The sequence below is a fragment of the Dendrobates tinctorius genome, unplaced genomic scaffold, assembly GCF_039654945.1.
Source record: "Dendrobates tinctorius isolate UK_male_01 unplaced genomic scaffold, ASM3965494v1 ptg000044l, whole genome shotgun sequence".
In the NCBI taxonomy this organism is placed as follows: Eukaryota; Metazoa; Chordata; class Amphibia; order Anura; family Dendrobatidae; genus Dendrobates; species Dendrobates tinctorius.
This window is the reverse complement of record NW_027361712.1, coordinates 15,860,096-15,879,108: the sequence shown is the minus strand read 5'-3', so window position 1 is coordinate 15,879,108 and position 19,013 is coordinate 15,860,096. Positions and strand designations below refer to the sequence as shown.

The 19,013-nt window shown below is 45.2% G+C and overlaps 1 protein-coding gene and 1 long non-coding RNA gene across 4 annotated transcripts in view; one reads left to right on the top strand and one right to left on the bottom strand.

The window, feature by feature from the left end:
- The window catches only part of IPO4 (importin 4), a 420,928-nt gene that overhangs the window by 174,115 nt on the left and 227,800 nt on the right, over positions 1-19,013 (bottom strand). For all 3 annotated transcript variants that reach the window (XM_073575360.1, XM_073575361.1, XM_073575362.1), the window contains one exon: positions 13,787-13,892. In XM_073575360.1, coding sequence (XP_073431461.1) covers positions 13,787-13,892 — 106 coding nt within the window. The remainder of the gene's footprint in view (positions 1-13,786; positions 13,893-19,013) is intronic.
- LOC141089083 (uncharacterized) overlaps positions 1-19,013 on the top strand; it is a 249,028-nt gene that overhangs the window by 80,252 nt on the left and 149,763 nt on the right. The gene's annotated exons all lie outside the window — the stretch shown is intronic.

The following is a 19,013-nucleotide window of genomic DNA, read 5'->3' as shown; positions in this document are numbered from 1 at the left end:
TTTTGGACCTGATGGTGCTGATGTGTTTTTTTGCAAGATATAGTCTTGCATTAAACACACCAATGCCTTGTGGAAAACTGTGATTGATTTGTGTCTTCAACTGCTGCATTGATTTATGGTCCTGATGGTGCTGGTGTTTTTTTGGCAAGATATATTCTTGCATGAAAAGCACCAATGCCTTGTGGAACACTGTGATTGATTTGTGTCTTCAACTGCTGCATTGATTTATAGTCCTGATGGTGCTGGTGTTTTTTTGGAAAGATATATTCTTGCATGAAAAGCACCAATGCCTTGTGGAACACTGTGATTGATTTGTGTCTTCAACTGCTGCATTGATTTATGGTCCTAATGGTGCTGGTGTTTTTTTGGCAAGATATATTCTTGCATGAAAAGCACCAATGCCTTGTGGAAAACTGATTGCTTTTTCAACTGCTGTCTTGATCCTGTTTTCACTCTTGCTCCTGATGATACTGTTGTTTTCGCTGATACATATATTCTAGCAGGAAACATAACAGTGTCCTCAGTATCAACAGTGACTGCATTGTGTCTAGAATTTTATTTGTGCTGCAGCATTGACTGTTTGCAAAGTTCTATCCGGTGTGTGTGCTGATAATTAAGTTGCCTTAAGTGCATTTTCTAATTTATTTTTTCTTTTTTTTCCCCAACAGTGAAAAAAATCCGCACACATTGGCGCTCGATGAAGGACCGCTTCAACACTGATGTTCGTGCTGAGGGACAGGTTCCGAGTGGTTCTGCGGCAAAGTGCAGAAGAAAGTACCGCTATCATCACGAGTTGGCTTTCCTTAGACCGGTCCTTGCCAGCAGAGCGTAAGTGTTTTTGTTTTTTTTTTGGTTTGTTATTACTATGTGCTTTTCAATTCCACAGGTGATGCTTCTTGTAAATGCATGATACTCATGTTTTCCCTTTCTTTCCACAGCACTTGGAGCAGCACCCTGCAACCTGTCCCGGGAGCAGTTCTTCATCGATCAACCACGGACCCGTCCCAGCCATCCGACAGCCAGGAAGCATCTTGCAGGTCAGCAACACAGACAGCTGGTGACCAGGAAGCTGGTCCATCAGGTGTTCCCCTGTCCCAGGTCTCTGTCACTGGTTATGCGGGCACTACCCGCCAGCGGCAGAGGGCCTTGGACAGGAATGTCATGCCCGAGTTCATGCACTTGAGTGAGGCCTTTAAGACCAGCCTCAAGGCGCTGGCCGCCAGAACGGAAAGCGGTTTTTCCCTGATGGAACGTGGTTTTAACCACATGGAACACCGCTTCCACGCTGTTGACCAGCGCCTTGACCATCTGGGGGCCGACCTCAACAGACCAGCGCACCATTTTTTCAGTAAAATTGAACAGGGCATGGCGGAACACCTTAGTCCTGAGCAACAGCTGAGTGTGTTACAGGCCTGCAACACTGCTTACTTGCAGGCTATGCAGCAGAATCGGTATGCTCAGCAGTCAGTGGTGTCATTTCCAACAGTTCCACCGCTGACTCACTTTACCACACTACCGACTTCTGCTGCATACCACTGCACGGCCACCTGCATTTCCAGCGAAGTCGGACATCACTACACCACCTCAAGTCTGAGTGCTGCTGGACACTCCTCCGCCACAACCACTATGGCAAGCGCTGCTCCTGTATGGAGCACCACCACCGCCACAGCACCACCAGCTTGGAGCCAAACCACCACAGAACCTGCTTGGGCCACCGACACCACCAGTCAACACCAAAGGAGCACCGCCAGCACTCCGCAGCAAAGGAGCACCGCCAGCACTCCGCAGCAAAGGAGCACCGCCAGCACTCCGCAGCAAAGGAGCACCGCCAGCACTCCGCAGCAAAGGAGCACCGCCAGCACTCCGCAGCAAAGGAGCACCGCCAACACTCCGCAGCAAAGGAGCACCGCCAACACTCCGCAGCAAAGGAGCACCGCCAGCACTCCGCAGCAAAGGAGCACCGCCAGCACTCCGCAGCAAAGGAGCACAGCCAGCACTCCTCATGTCAACATAACCGCCACCAATTCTCCTCCTCTGAGTCCCCCAAGAACTTTGGATGAGATCCCAGACAGGCAGCCTCCTGCTCAGAGCACCGACCCAAATTTCTCTCCTTCTAGGAGCACCGCCACTTCTAGCAGCACCACCACCGCCACCACAGAGCAGCAAAGGGGTGATCCGCATTCCCTAATTTACAGGGCAACGCCACAGTCCACCGTCACCAGGCGGTCAACAAAAGTAAGGCGGTCACAGGCTGCAAGTCGGTCTGGGCAGGATATTCCTGCGCCAAAGAAGAAGAAGAAAAAAAAAAACTTTGCTTGTCCATCCACCGTCTCCTCCTAATGTGTCTCAAGCTGGCTCAATGTCCATTCCAGAGATCCCTTCCCCCAGTACTTTTGTTGCCCCTTCTCCTAGAACCCCTTCCTCTACCTCCAGTCGTTCCTTGTCTCTCCACACACCCAAAGTCTCCCAATCTTCCCCCAAACGTCATTCCTAATAAAAAAAATTTTGGTTCTTTTTTTTTTACAAAATAAATGTGCACTTGTGCTTTCAAAAAATTTGGAATGGTTACTGTGTCTATCGCCGACTACACACACTGCGCCGTACACTTAGCGTTTTTGCAACAACACATATCTCCATTACTGTTTCTTGTGTGAGACATGTTTCTTGTTTCAGTCTTGGAGATATGTGCGATGTCAACAAACCAAATCTACATGACTTGTCTTTTCAACAACAGTCTCTACATTCTAGTAATATTGCACATACTCGATCCAGCAGGGTTCCCCAACTCCAGTCCTCAAGGTCCACCAAAAGATCATGTTGTATGGAATCCTCTTTTTTTTTGGGCTCTTGTGAAACAGTTATCAACGGAGCTATGGATTTCATTACAACATGATCTGGTGGTGGACCTTGTGGAGTGGAGTTGGGGAACCCTGCTGGATCTAGGCTGTTCAATATTACTAGAATGTAGAGACTGTGTGGAAAAGACAAGTCATGTAGATTGGTTTCGTTGACAAAACATATCTCCAAGACTAAACACAAGAAACATCAGTAATCGAGATATCTGGTGTATTGCACACACTGAATTGAGCAGGGTTTCCCAACTACAGTATTCAAAGCAAACCAACATAGCATGATTTTAGTAATTAAATTTGAGTTAAAAAAAGAAAAAAAAAAGTAAATATGATATGTTGGTTGACATTTAGGACTACATTTTGAAAACCATGGCTATAGAGGATGGTGTTGAGTGCAAGGCATATCTAATGTTCTCATTTAACTATTAGACAAAAAGGCAAGGAACTATAGATAAACCTTGTAAATAACCACATAATCTATATAGTCACCTACTCTGGAGTATTAGTGAAATCATGATGCACAAAACACAGCATCATAAATTCACTGATACACCTGGCTACTTGCTAATGGTATTGGGAGTGTAAAAACAGAGAATGCACTCAGTACCGGTATCAAAACAGTTTTTTTATTAACATACACAGAACATGCAATAACATTTTTTTAAACCATTTGCTCATTTTTTTAAACCATTTGCTCTTGCCATTCCACCCATCCTATATCTGAGTTGAAGTATGCCGCAAATTGGTCCCTCATTTGGCCAACTTCAACGGATTACCTGAGAGGGTGCTGTGTAAATTCAGGCAATGGATTAGGATCAACATCATCAAGATCAAAGTTCGGGTGCTCTCGAGAAAGTACAAAGTTATGTAGAACAACACAGGCCTTGACCACCTCATCCACTGTTTCCAGTTTCAGATTAATAGCTGTGCCAAGAATGCGCCATCTAGATACAAGGATACCAAATGCACACTCTACTGTTCTCCTGGCCCTGGTGAGCCTGTAATTGAAAATTCTTTTGTTGTGGTCCAAGTCCCGGCTGGAGTAGGGGGTTTCAGCAGGTTTTGGCACATCTGGAACGCTTCATCACCAACCATTACAAATGGCTGTAGCGGACCTTCTGTGTTGGGAAGAGGACGCGGCATGGGGAAATTGAAGTTGTTGCCATACAACCTCCTGCCCATGTACGAGGTCTTAAAAGCCTGGGAGTCATTCCCACGTCCAAATGCCCCAATGTCCACTGCAATAAATATACAGTTTGCATCCGCAATGGTCATCAGTACAGTAGAAAAGTACTTTTTGTCGTTAAAGAACTCAGAGCCTGTTCTTTTGGGCTTGATAATCCGGATGTGTTTCCCATCCACCGCTCCCAAACAGTTAGGGAAATTGCAGACAGTCCAGAATCTTTCGGCGACTTCCAACCACTTTTCTGCGGTTGGCATGGGTATGAATTCGGGACAAAGAACGTTCCAGAGAGCTCGGCAGGTGTCCGCTACAATTCCAGACAACGTGGAGATTCCAATCCGGTACTGGAAGTGCAGTGACGAGAGGGTCTCTCCAGTAGCCATGAATCTGTGACACAAAGAAAACAATAATTAATATTTGTGTATACATAATTTTTTTAACACGTTAAATTAAAAAAAAAAAAAAAATTCTGCAGCCTTTGGTTCAATACATGCCATCCAAAAAATAACGCAGCTGGTAGTTACCGACATGGCAGAACTATAATTATGCCAGATTTGGAAGAGTATATGTCACAAGCAAGAAAAATCAACAGGCATTGGTTTAGCAAATCTACCTACCTTAATGTGACCAGGAGCCGTTCCTCAGGAGTAATCGCAAGCCGAAGCTGCGTGTCCTGTCTCCGGATGACTTCTTTGACTCGACCAAGCAAATAGTTAAAGGTTTCTTGGGTCATCCGGGTATAATCCGTAAATTTCTCCGGGTTTGCCTGGAGCTCGCTGTAGAGGGTGTGGTACGCTCCACGGCTCTCCCGGAGTTCAATAATGGGATGTATCCACATACGCCGCTGCTGCCGTCTTCGCTGCCTCTCTCTCTCTCCCTCTGTTCATGGCAAGCAATGGCATAAGCCTGAGCCGTCCTCATGTCCAGATCCAAGTCAAAGTAAAAGCTCTTCCAGCGCAGATCCATGTTTCTCAAGTCAAATGCAAGCAAATGTGAAGAATTCAGGTGTAAACAGGGTCAATATAAAGAATTTCCATAGACACGCCCACTGGTGGCCCATTGGTGGAGAGTGTTGCAAGAATTTTTCAAGGATTTTTTTTCCTGTTTATTGCGCATAAAAAATGCAAGCGCATGAAAAACGCTTACAAACGCATAAAAACGCTGTGATTTTTTGTTGTAATGTGCACAATAATGATACAAAATAACGCAGCGTTTACCAGCGTTTGCATGCGCTTTTGACATGCGTTTCATGTGCGCTCCAAACGCAGCGCAAAAAAACGCTAGTGTGAAAGTAGCCTAAGTGGTGAAAAAAAATTCCAAAGTTTGTAAAAAAAAAAAGTTGCCATTTTCCGAGACTTAGGGTGTGTGCACACGCTGCGGATTCTCTGCTGCAGTGTACAGTACCATTGTTCCCTATGGGAATACAAAACCGCAGTGCAGACGGTGCGGATTTTTCCGCGGTTTTGAAACCGCAGAAAGAATTGACATGTGAATTCTTTCTGCGGAATCCGCAGCGGTCTCCTATCTCCACCACTGTGGAGATGGTGAAACCGCAGGGCCAAACCGCAGGATAATCCGCAGGTTTTTTGACCTGAGGATTTACCTGCGGATTTTACAAAATCCGTGTGGCCAAATCCGCACCCCATTCCGCAGCGTGTGCACGAAGCCTAAGGGGCAGGTCAGTGAGGTATCACTGACCTCTCAGAAGCCATAGAGATGAACATGTAAGCAGAGCACCACATGAAGGGAGCATGAGCATATCTCTCTCAAAACTGAAAACAACTACAAGACAGATTTCAACAACCAAGGTATGATTTTAATCCGTATAACGGCGCTGACCTGAGACTGTAGGTTACTGTGCACAATTCTGGTTATAGGTTCCCTTTAAGAACCGAGCATGGATGCGTGAGCAGGGTGTTTTCAGTCTAGACTAGGATATAAATCTGTCACGAAGATTTTGTTAGCCCATCTGAGAACATCATGATAAGGGGCATAAACCCGAATATCAGTATGTCACTTACTGAGCTGCTTGCTGCAATTCTGATAAAATCACTGTTTTATCGGCTGCAGATCTAGCAGTTCTCTAAATGCTGAGCTTTACATAACCACACCCAAACTAGCTTTCACACAGCTCTCTGTGTACCATGCGAATAGGCAGAAAGTTGCCAATCAGTGGGGGGGTGGGGTTATACAGAGCTCATGATTGTAACAATATGCTACTTTCAGATTAGGCCTGTTTCACACCTCCGTTTTTTTACGTCAGTTGCAATCCGTGAAAAACGGATCCGTTTCCGTTGTGACACCGTGTGCCACCGGACCGTTGTTTTGACGGATCCGCCGAAGTTGGAATTTTAAAGGAACCGCAGGGGAGGGAGAAGGAGAGAGAGAATTTTTCGCCGATCCCGGAACGGCATTTATGGTTAAAATGTTCCTGGAGCAAAGCTTCCGGGCATGCGCACTTCAAAATAGCGGACCGTCAAGCCAAAAAAAAGTTGCAGAGTCCATCTCATCCGCCCAGGAGACGCTAAAATTATGACAGATCAGTAAAAAAAAACGGGTGGGACGGACGACTGTCAGTCAAGATCCGCCGCTAATGTAAGTCTATGGGAGGAAAAAAATGGATCCGCCCCTTTTTTGACGGATCCGTTTTTTTTGAATGTTGGCGGATTTTGACTGACGTCAAAAAACGGAAGTGTGAAACATGCCTTAGATGGCAGAAACCTGGTGAGATTCCTTTTAACTACTTAGTATCTTCTTGCTAGTGGCAGAAGTTATAACCATGATCTCTGTGTCATGAGGATGACACACTCTTTAACTTCTGTCATGAGACCTCAATTAATCAAAACACATTCCCAACAAAGCTAGTTTTGTCTTCCATGCTGAACTATTTTCTTTTGCCTATGTATCCATTTGAGGGTTGGGGACTTATTTTTTAAATGGATAGGGGCAGAGTTTATTTTGTCACTAGCATTGTTGGGAGTACATATAAACTCATTAAAATTTTCTTCACTCTTTAGGGGTAAACATAATTCTTACAAAAAAAACGAAAAAACTATTCTTAACCCCTTAGTGACGGAGCCAATTTTTTAAATTCTGACCAATATCACTTTATGTGGTGATAACTCTGGAACGCTTCAACAAATCCCATGATTTTGAGATTGTTTTTTCGTGGCACATAATGATAGTGGCAAATTTAGATTGACATGTTTTGTGTTTATTTATAAAAAATATCAGAAACATGATAAAAATGTAAAAAAATTGCAATTTTTAAACTTTGAATGATTACAATTTAATCCAGATTGTCAAACTACAGAAAAACATTCATAAATAACATTTCCCACATGTCTGTCTTACATCAGCACCATTTTTAAAAAGCTACTTTATTTTGTTAGGCTTTTAGGTGGTTTAAAAACGTAGCAGTAATTTTTCATTTTTTCAAGGAAAGTTACAAAAATGTTTGTTTACCACCTAAATGTCACTAACTTCTGAACTGACCACTATATCCGAGAGACTCTAAGGCCGCTATTTGGCCATGAACTGCAATGGCAAACATCAGGACCACACAATCATGATCTCGGTGTGTCAATTAGATTAAAGCGGAAGCCCCCACAATCTTTTAACCATTTTTCACATGTAGTCTCTTTTGACAGCAGCAACTAAGGGGTTAAACAGATATGGACGGTGCCAACACTGATCATTTGTGATACAGCAAGTTGACAGCTATAGTGTAAAGCCGACAGCTGCTTGATTGTCATCTGTGTGGGGATAATATTCTCTTATATCTGAGGTCAGTAAAAAGACGTATTGGCTGTCATTAAGGGGTTAATTGTTATTTTTTTTTCATTTTTTTTTGCGTTTTGCTGGTGCTGATCTGCACAAACCAAGTTTTAACTTTATCCTTTGAGTCAGTATAATTAAAAGGCCGGTACAGTATCTAGAATGTCCTTTCTAAATATCCGTTTTTACTCTTTAAGCACATTTGTAATTTACATTATAAAATTCCCCAATCTACTAATCTCTAAATGTGTTTGTATTTAACTTCACTTTCTGTAATGTTTAGTTTCTCCACAAATCAGTGGTCATCAAGGGGTGGTGCTGGTATCACTCACACTGCTTCTATTACCAACCCCTCAAGTAGCCGCCGGACACGACACGCAGGGATGAAGTAGGAAAAAAGGCAAGGAAGGGAATAGGGGAGGCTGATGGAAGCAGGGCTGTGGAGTCGGAGTCGTGGAGTCGGAGTTAGTTTTGGTTGGAGTCGGAGTCGGTAGAAATGTACCGACTCCAGCTTTAAAAAAATGTATTAATATTTCATAATTGAACTTTCATATGAATTTTATAAATGTTACTCAAATATATATGTTCTATCAAACTATGAACAACAGTGATAAGCAGTTCTACTGGAGATAGAGACATTTCTTACTTCTTGTGTGTCACTGTTCTCCACTGCCCTTATCTAATCTTATACTTGGTTAACCTCATGCTGCCCCAACCCCCTACTTACAATGTATGAAACTGAAAGTGAAAATGTGTTGCAAATTCTTAGTAGTAAAGCTCCTCCTCTAGACTAGATCATACTAGGTGTGCGTCTTCCAAGCATCTCACAGCTGCCTGCTACTCAGAAGAGGAAGACTGTAAGTAGTATTATCCTTTCAACAAACTTTGCATCAGTTAACTGAGTACATGAGGAATAATAACAGTATTACTGACCACTATATCAGTTGTATAACCTGGCAATAATTTGGTACAATTGTTTTTAGGAAAAACAATTGTCATTTGGATTGTGAATGCAGAATTAAAAACCTGAGAATGTCAAAGAAGCATCACATTAAATCAGCTGTATTTGAACATTTCACCATCACTCAAGATAGAAAACATTATGTCTGTCAGTGTATGACAAATGATCCATACGAAAACAAATGCTGTGAAGCCAAGATGAGTGCATATTCAGGCAAAGATAAAAATGCTCCTACCAGAGCTTCTAATCTAAAGAGACATTTACAGCGCTTTCATCCAGAAGTACTGAAAGCAGTGGATGAGAAAGACTGCATCCAAACCAATGAACCAGGGCCCAGCTCTTCCAGCCAAACAAAGGAGCAGAGAACTTTGCAGCCATCAGTTGCAAGATATTTTGTCAGTGACAAAGTTACTGTGACAATGACAGTAGATACATTTAAAAAACAGATCATAGAGCTTGTTGTAAAGGATAGTGTGCCTATTTCATTATTTTCACGACCAGCTTTTATGTGTCTGAATGGGGAAATGGCCCGCAAGCTTGGTGTTTCTCTGGAGAGAGAGAGTATTAGAAAATTAGTAATCGAAGAAGCTTTTAAACAAAAGGAAGAACTTAAAAAAACTCTCAAGGGACGCTTTCTGTTTCTTAAAATGGATGCCTGCACACGTCACAGAGTGAACTATTTTGCCATCAATGTCCGATTTGTTTGTGACAAAAATGAAATAGTTACCAAGACATTGGCAGTAAAACACACCAAAGCTCATCACACCAGTGAGTTTCTCCAGGTCTTGGTGGAAAAGGTTCTGCAAGACTATGAACTTAAAAAAGAGCAAGTTCTTTCTGTCGTAACTGACAATGCTTCAAATATGATAAGTACTATTAAGCTAATGAATGAGAGTAATGATGGTGACCAGCAGCTAGAAGAACATTCTGGGTCCACAGACACAGAAATGTTTGAAATAGAGGAACACAGTATTGTAACTGAGGAGCAAACTGAAGTTGCTTCAGATGAACAGCAACATGATAGTTTAGATGATCTTGTTGAAACTGTGTCAATATATTCTTTCATTCATCACATGCGCTGTGTTGTGCATACGCTACAGCTGGCTATAAGAGACAGTCTGCAAGAAGGACATGCTGCTGCACTGATTGGCAAGGTGAGAAAATTGGCTACTGTTGCCAGAACCCCTAAAGTTGACTCAATTTTGAAGAGACGTGCTGGAAAAGGGGCAATTATTGATCAAGCCACACGATGGGGCAGTACTTACTTAATGATTCAGCGCTTGGTTGAACTGAAAACCTTTCTTGTAGACATGGCTAACCCTCAACTGACGCTAAATGAAAGTCAGTGGAATCAGGTGACTGAGCTGGAAAAATTGCTAGAGCACCCATTTACAGTGACTAAAAAATTACAAGCAGAGGACTTAACTCCAGGTATTTTCTTAAAGGAGTGGAAGAACCTGATGTTTCGCCTGTCCCAAAGAGGAGGGTTAATTGCAAGTGGCATTGCTACATCAATGAAACGGAGAGAGGAGCTACTATTACAAAATAACATTCTTTTGGCAGCTGTTTATGTAGACCCAATGCATCGGATTCTTCTAGATGATCAACAGCTAAGTAAAGGAAGCTCTGTTTGAAATAGCAGTAAGGATGAAAGGGTTGCAGAACAGTCAGGAGGAACAAGAAGAATTTGGTCGTCCTGCCACATCTTCACCCTCATCAACTGATGAAGAATTTAATTTCGAAAAATATTTGGATCACAAGGACCGTGCAAAGCATTCCCGCATAGAAGAAGAGTCATCCCCATCAAGGAACACAGCCAGTACATTTCAGCAGAATTTTTCATGTGCACTAAAAGAAATTGAGAAATTTGACCGTTCATCAAAAATAACAGTGCAACAAGCGATTCCTCTGTATCCTGACATTGTCAGAGATGTTGCCCGAGTGGTTACTGCTTTGCCACCAACACAAGTTAGTGTAGAGAGGTTGTTCTCTGCTCTCAAAATAATTAGATCAGATTTGAGGGCATCCATGAAGGAGGATCTGACAGAGGCAATACTTTTTCTGAGGACAAATTTATAGATTTCTTCTTATTAACTGCATAAAAGTGTTTATTGCATATTTACTTACAGTTTAGAAAAGTTTATAAAAGTTATTTGCTATATTCTAATTGTATTCTAATAAATGTAGTTTTTGCTCTAAGTGGTCTGATTACTTATATGATGGTGAGAAACTGAATAAGCACGATGTTTAATATTTTACAACAGTAAATTTGTTGTTATGAATTGGCCATTTATGAAGGAGTCGGAGCCGGAGTCGGAGCCTGATAAAATCCAGGAGTCGGAGTCGCAACTGTGGCTTACCGACTCCACAGCCCTGGATGGAAGGTAGCCAATGGAGATGGGACTAGGACAGGGAGGAAATGACAGGCAGAGGTGGGGGTTCCAGGGACAAAAGGACAGAGCAAGGGGGATTTGCCCTCTTCGGCGACGGACGATCAGCGGCAGAGTTGCATTGTTAGTAATACCATTCACATTAAAAGAAAAAAATATTTTAACATTGACCTTCTAAGCCCAGGGGAAGGGCGATCGGTCAGCCATAGTTCCCTGGAGGTTTCCCCCACAGAGGTTTTTTCCTCTCCTAACTGGCTTTCGGATGGCTCTTCATGAGCCGAAGGTTTTTGTGTACATTGGATTGATATTTTGAGCGTTGTTGGGTCAAAATTTGGAAGTGGGGATTCTTGCATTACATAGATCCCCTTCCTTGTGTGGTTAGGTCTTGGTGATGGTCTGGTGAAAAAACCTTGGGGATACCCGACGATGGAAGTCGGTATCACTTAGCGATGAGATTGGGGGCACAAGGCGACGGAAACGGGTGTACGTTAACGGTGTGAGATTTGGGGCACCCGGCGGTGGAAGCTGGGTGCACGTTGGCAGTGCGAGGTAACCTCTTCCCTCGGTTCACGGTGCTTCCGAGCCAAATGAAAAACGCGGCCGGGAGTAAGGCTGGGGGGGGAAGGGGCAATGCCATGGTAAACCACCAGATTTTGTTAACTTTGAGGACCTCACCAAGTGTCTTTAAATAATTAATAAATTGGCTGCTGTGGCCGTTATAATCCAAAAGCAATGGTTGTGGCTTACTTGTTCGTGGAGTGAGGGTGCGCGGGGGGGGGGGTGGGGGGATTTGGAAGTCGACCTTTCCAGAGTCATGACGATTCGTTTGAGGGCAGCGATAGAATATATTGGGAAGCGCTGGTGTGGCTCACTTCTTCCATCTCCACCTCTGACGTCGTCTTGTTTTAGAAGCTGAAGCAAATGTGCGGTTTTCTGGATAACCTACCGGATCGCACCCAACCTGACAGACCCTGTTATTGCATTGAGAAGGTGGGTGTGTTGAAGCCGTCTCCATGTCAAAATCAAATTGTGACAGTATCACTACTGATGGCAGCAATTGAAAAGTTAAAGTGCTGGGATTGAAGCTAGCTCAGGTCTCATAAGCACATGCAGCTGGAGTTCAGTTGTAGATTACAGCCAGCTCTGCAGCAGATGGCACTGGCACAACTCCTGTGTCCAAGTCATCCCGATGAAATACTGTTATGTCCTAATGCAGCAAGGACATACCGTTATGTCCACTTGCAGAATGGGTGTCAACTCTAAATATTGTTGCTCAAACCATTCCTGCAGTTTGGCAGGGCTCGATATCCAGCTGAAAGAATTCACTGCCATTATGCAATAATGTTGCCATGAAAGACTTTACATGGTCTGCAATGTAAGTATGTGATATGTGTCATAGTAACAGCCATATCAATGCCATGACCCAAGGTTTTCCAGCACAACATGTTTGCGCTAGTGATGAGCGAGTATACTCGTTACTCGAGATTTTCCGTGCATGCTCGGGTGATCTCCGAGTATTTGGAAGTGCTCAGAGATTTAGTTTCTGTCGCAGTAGCTGTAAGATTTGCGGCTGCTGGTCAGCCTGAATACATGTGGGGATTTCCTAACAAATAGGCAATCTCCACATGTATTCAGGCTGTCTAGCAGCCGCAAGTCATGCAGCTGTGGAGACAGACACTAAGACTATGCTCGGGAAATCTCGAATAATGAGTATACTCGCTCATCACTAGTTTGAGCGCATAACACTGCCTCTGCTGGCTTACCAAGTCACCTACTTTTATTGCTCCTTAGTCAAGTTCTGATGCCCAGGAGCCCATTTTGAATACTTTTGGAGGAGAGTTCTATCATAGGATCCGCTCTGCTTTTAGACCAGAAGGACAAGTTTTCACTCCCTACATGAACAAAATAGCATTAGGTATCCATGATCCTATTGTAGTTCACCGGATGTCCCTTTTTAAACCATTTGGACCAGGAACATTGCACAAAAACTGCGTTTTTGGAGATGCTTTGACCAAGACATTATGGCATTTAACAAAGTCACAAAGCTTTTTTTCTTTCCCACATTTCCTCCTTACAATACATCAACTTCCAAAATGAACTTGTTTACTTGCTGTCTAAGGCCTCCTTCACATGTCCAGTACGTTTTTTTTCCTTTATTTTTTTTTTAACGGATACAACATATACCCATTATAACCTATGCTGCTATGCACACGTAAGGTTTTTTTTTTTCCGACAGCAAGGGCCAATACAGGTCTATGGGTCTGTGAAAAATACATACAGCACACGGATGGCATCCGTGTGCTGCACATGTTTAATACTGCAAGATATAGGAGAAGCTTTGTAATTTAATAATACTGAAAAACACAGATGGTAAACACAGATGACACACTGATGGAAAACACAGATGACACACTGATGGAAAACAGACATATGGATGACACATTGATGGTAAACATGGATGACACATTGATGATGAACACGGGTGACACACTGATGGTAAACATTAATAGCACCAGTATGGTTTTTTTCACATGTGTGAAGGAGGCCTTATATATCTCACAATTTACATATATACTTTTTGTACACATATTTAAACAAGTTAAATCTTATTGTACCCTCTCACCTTTGGCATTGGGCTCACTGGGGTTCTTTTGAGACACAAGGTGCATTGAACGCACAAATTTTCCTACAGCTTCATATGCCGCTTTCCGGACACTGTTATGTGGTGACTGTGACAGAGACAAATTTCAATGACTGACATCAAAATTAAGACCTAACAGACTAAGAATCAGAAACTAAATCATAAGAGCCAGGCTCTGTGAGTTAATGGAGTTGTCCAAGTATTTAGGGTACCTGTTCTCACGTTCAGGATTTGCTGACATTTTGATGCGTATTAACGCAACATCTAAAATGCAGCAGCCAGATGTTTCTAGAAATCCCATGTCCACTGTGCGTCTATGTGCACCTGCGGATTATCCACGGAAACTTACATGCGGCACGTCTTTCAGATCTCCAGGATGTCAATTTCTCTTGTGGTTACGCATGCAAATTTTAACCATAGACTTGCATGAATGAGGAAAATCCACATGTGTAAAAAATGTAAATGCATGTCTGCTAAGCTAATTTGAATAATGGAGGCAGAAAGGATGCAGACATTCTGCAGTATCAAAACCACAGCAAATGCTGAAGGTAGGAATGTACTTTAATATTACTGACCTAAACTGTGGATCAGTTGAGGACCAAAACCATCACCGATCAACTGTACTTAGCAATGGAGGCGGATGGATGTTAACATTTAATGAAATTGCACTGCAAAGCTTTTTTCAATGTGTAGTGACCACTGCAGAGTACTGAACCTCAATCCTATTCTCTTGAAACTCAGTTCTTACTTTCCGGAATAGGACCTAATCTGCCATACTCGGCAGTGGAAGCTGCACTCTGAGAAGTGCAGTACAGTTCCAATCAATGGTAGCATCTGGCCAATGGCAGAGCTAACAAGAGCGGATTGGAGAGGTTGCAGCGTGGCGGACTCCCACTGATCAGTTATGTGATACTGATTACCTATTGTGGTGTAGTGACCACTGTGTCCGCTAGGGGGCGCTGTGTGGGAGTCCCAGGACAGGCATATAAGCATTTCCAGTGTCCTGATAGGAGTAGGATGCTGAATGATCGTAATGTATCTCAAGCTGGGTGGCCTTGAGATGAAGGCTTGATTATGAGCTGATCAGCAGAGCTGATCTTTCGTGCCAATGTGTTAGGAAGAAGCCTTCAGGTAGCTGGAGAGATGGGCAGGACTAGCTACCTACAAATCCACCCAGGGGTGTGTCTGAAAACGCCTGTAGTAAAAGACTATGAGTGTGTGAAGAACCTGTGATGAGGTCATAGCCATGTGACCCGGTGGGCGTGGCTACAGACCACATAAGGTGGCCAGGGTAGGTCACATGGGTGAACGCTTGGACCCGGGTTAGTCCATTGTGGAAGGTCCCGCTGGGAGATGGGGCTTCCTGGCTGACAGCAAGTGAATGCTGTGTTAATGGCTGCCAGTGTCTGAGAGTTCCCAGTGGAGGGAAAGAACGTCTGCTGTATGGATGAAGCAGCCATGAGGTAAAACCCTGACGGGGTGAGAACTGTGAGGCTAGAAAGCCTGCGTATGGAACATTGCATAGCCTGTGTGACCACAGGCTTAACAGCGGAAAGCTCTGTCATGGACGCTATGCTGTTTCTATTGCTTTGATGGCTTTGTTGCGTGAATAAACCGCTTGGACTGTTTTGGATTTATGGGAAACCTGTGCCGGATGTGATTTATTCGCTGCCGAGTATCCCCTACTGGAATGACAGCGCTACCTCACAATTGGTGTAGAATGCTATGGGCAGTGTTGTAGCCTTGTGGCTAGGGGCAACGGAAGAAGACTGCAAAATTCGGTTGCTAAGGGCAAGTTTCCAAAGGCTCATGGTGCAGTGCTGGCAACGCTGAGCCAGGAGGGCTGACGGTTGTGAAAGCCGTGTGATGTGCTGACAGGAGTCAGTGGCAAAGACTTATAGGACACCTCTGCAGTAGAGAGGTCCGAGGACCTGTGTGGCCGAAACCGGTAACGGACAGGTGTTCGTGTTGTACTGACCTGGGTCAGCGAGAGACTGTGTACGTGGAGGGTTCAGTGAGGAAGGGGGTCAGTGTTGGGAGATTCTAGGAGAAGAATCGCATCCCTGGAGCATGTGGTATCACCTTGGACCTGGTGAGGCATAAGTGTGGGACAGTCTCAGGTGGAGACGGATGTCCTGAATAGCACCCGCCGAGCCCCTGGACCTGGTGAGGCCGGTGTGTTGGGATACCCTGGGAGGAGGGTCAACTCCCTGAATAGCACTCGGTGCGCCCTGAATGTGGGACGGTCTCAGGCGGAGACGGAATGTCCTGAATAGCACACAGTCAGGACACGCAAGTTTTTGTGTGGTGTTTTTTTTCTTTTCTCAACTCAGCCTGCGGTGGCTCAGTGGGAGTCAAGAAGGTGACAAGCGGCTTGCTGTAACTCGGCGGGGTTACGAAGGTGACAAGCGGCTTTCTGTAACTCGGTGGGGTTACAAAGGGGACAAGCGGCTTCCGGTAACTTGACGGGGTTACGAAGGCGACACCAGCCGCTGTGTATGAACAGCAGCCGGTGGTGTCGAAGATCGGTGCCAGCAAGGACTTGTGTGGTATCGTAAGAGACAAACTGTGTTGTGTGAACTGTGGTCTAAGGAGACCGGTAAAACGGACATAGGGAAATCCCGAAAGGGGGCAGTGGCCCAAATCGGAGTGGCAACCCAAAAGGGGGTGGAGTCCCAGAAAGGGGCGGTGACACAAATCGGGATGGTAGCCCAAAAAGGGTGGAGTCCCAGAGGGAGGTGGTAACTCAAAAAGGCGTGGAGTTCCAGAGGGGGCGGTGGCCCAAATTGGGATGGTGGTCCAGAATGGGGCCGAGTTTTCAAAAGGGGCAGCACTGAGTACCTCAGTGGACATGTCTGGGGAACCACAGTGTGTGTGTATGACTTTTTCGGAATGTGGAATATTCTTTCCGGATAATGACGAGCCACAGGTGTGTTCTGTAATGCTGCTCCGAGAAGGAGTCTCGGGTCGGCTGGGCTCAAAGTGCCAGGTGACTCTGATAGGATCTCCTCTCACTTTCTGTCTGACCGAGAAAATGGTCCAGGTTCGCTGAAAACATGGGGTCACGGTGAACTATACGGTAGACAGAGTGATGTTTGAGCGGCCCATAGATGCTGAGTACCAAGGGGGCGGGATACCACGGGACTTAGTCTATGCCTTGGAGTGGGGCCAGGACTTTGTCAGGTTTGATGACCTAGAGCAGGAGGTTGGAGACGTGTCTACTGTTGGGCTAACAGATATTGAGACGGTGACTGCTCCTGATGTGGACAGGTCAGAGGTAGATGTGACCGGACGAAGGGGTACGTCTGCCCAACTTACAGACCTGATTGATAAGACGGCTGAAGTAGTCATACGGGTAGTGGGTAACTGGGAGGATTACTCAACAGGCCGGGGTGACTCAGACTCTGGGGGGGGTGATTGTGGCTCTGAGAGAGAAAGAGAGCACAGAGTAGAAAAGCTAGAGAAGGAAGTCTCTGAGCCCAGAGGTCACCTGTCAACATGGCAAAACGTGAACAAGACCCTTAGGGAAGAGGTGGAAGAACATGTTCAGCGAGAAAGAGTCCTGAGACAAACGGCTGAGCACAAGGTCAGGAGCTCGAGAAAAAAGTCGTGGAGCTCAAAGAAACTGTAAAAGGTCTTCTGCTGGAGAAGAAGTTGGCCGAAGACTAACAGCGGCCGAGCGCGAGTGATAACAAGACGGAGCTGCCAGTACCCGTCTTGGCAAAGGGCCATGAAGAGGTAAAATCTCGTGAAGTTGGTGAGCAAAGAGCTGAAGAAGACAGTCATCCTGTCGGGACAACTATAGTGAGGGAAGTGTCCGTGGTAAAGCCAGAGCCTTCTGTCAAGGAAGAGAGCAAGACCACGACCTTCAAATCTGTAATCGAGGTATCCGAAGACATGCAAGAAGCCTGTGCTGAGGAAGGTGTGCATGAGGCTTTTAAGGAGGCGGCCAAGGCGTGTAAGGTGCACTGGGCACCCGAAACTCGGCAGTTGGTGATATCAGCCAAGGAAGATACAGCAAACTGGGTAGCTGTCCTGAAAGAGATGCATTTACAATGTCTCTATGTCAAACAGCTGGTCAGGCGGAGTAATATGAAAGCTGCTCAATGCCTAGAGTTAGCAAGGGAGGCTATGGATCGGCTGGGTTTGCAGAAAGATGTAGTTCTGGTACCCAAAGGTCTGATTGGGAGAATCAATGGAAGACTCGGAAAGGTAATGCAAGACCTTGCAAATATCTCCGGTGTGGTGATGGTGAGGATCCCTCCTGATGATGAAGACCAGGTATCCAGTGAAGAGGGTAGGATCCCCATCATGGTGGTTGGCTCAGTGGAAAGCCTGAGAAACTTTCGGATGCTCTTGGAGTATCAAGTGGGGTACCTGCAAGAGATTGAGCAGTTGAGGCTGGACCGTCGGCGGATCAATAAAGAGGTACAGAACACCAGGTGGCGGCCGCCTTCAACCCAAGATGTAAAGACCCAAAGGGTTCCTCCAAGTAGTGACATGGCAGGTGGCCGAAGAATGTCAGCAAGTGGCAGTTCGACGGGCCGTACGAGGCTGAGAGACCTTAGTTCCTGCGAGACGCTGAATGGGTCAGACTCAGGCCAGACAGTAGGCTCGACTAAGACGTATGACCGCACCAACCCGGGAGAGCCGGTCAGTGAGAGAAAGGTCAGGTGACGAAGCGCACTGCAGACTGGTGGAGACTAAAGAGTGTTTGGTCACGCTGACGGACTTTGACTGGTGGGCCAAAGACCAAGGCCGTTATTCTGACCGCTGAGGTCGGGGGAGGCCTAACGTAGGGATGAGGCCGGATGACAGACAGACGGTTCTCTCAACCTGTGGGGCAAGGTGTAATGAGTGCCCGGTCTCGAGATCCCGGGGTAATGTTGTGTGTTCAACCCCACAAGTTTGAACAGAGGGGGGAGGTATGTGGTGTAGTGTTCACTGTGTCTGCTAGGGGGCGCTGTGTGGGTGTCCCAGGACAGGCATATAAGCATTTCCAGTGTCCTGATAGGAGTAGGATGCTGAATGATCATAATGTATCTCAAGCTGGGTGGCCTTGAGATGAAGGCTTGATTATGTGTTGATCAACACAGCTGATCTTTCGTGCCAATGTGTTAGGGAGAAGCCTTCAGGTAGCTGGAGAGATGGGCAAGACTAACTACCTACAAATCCACCCAGGGGTGTGTCTGAAAATGCCTGTAGTAAA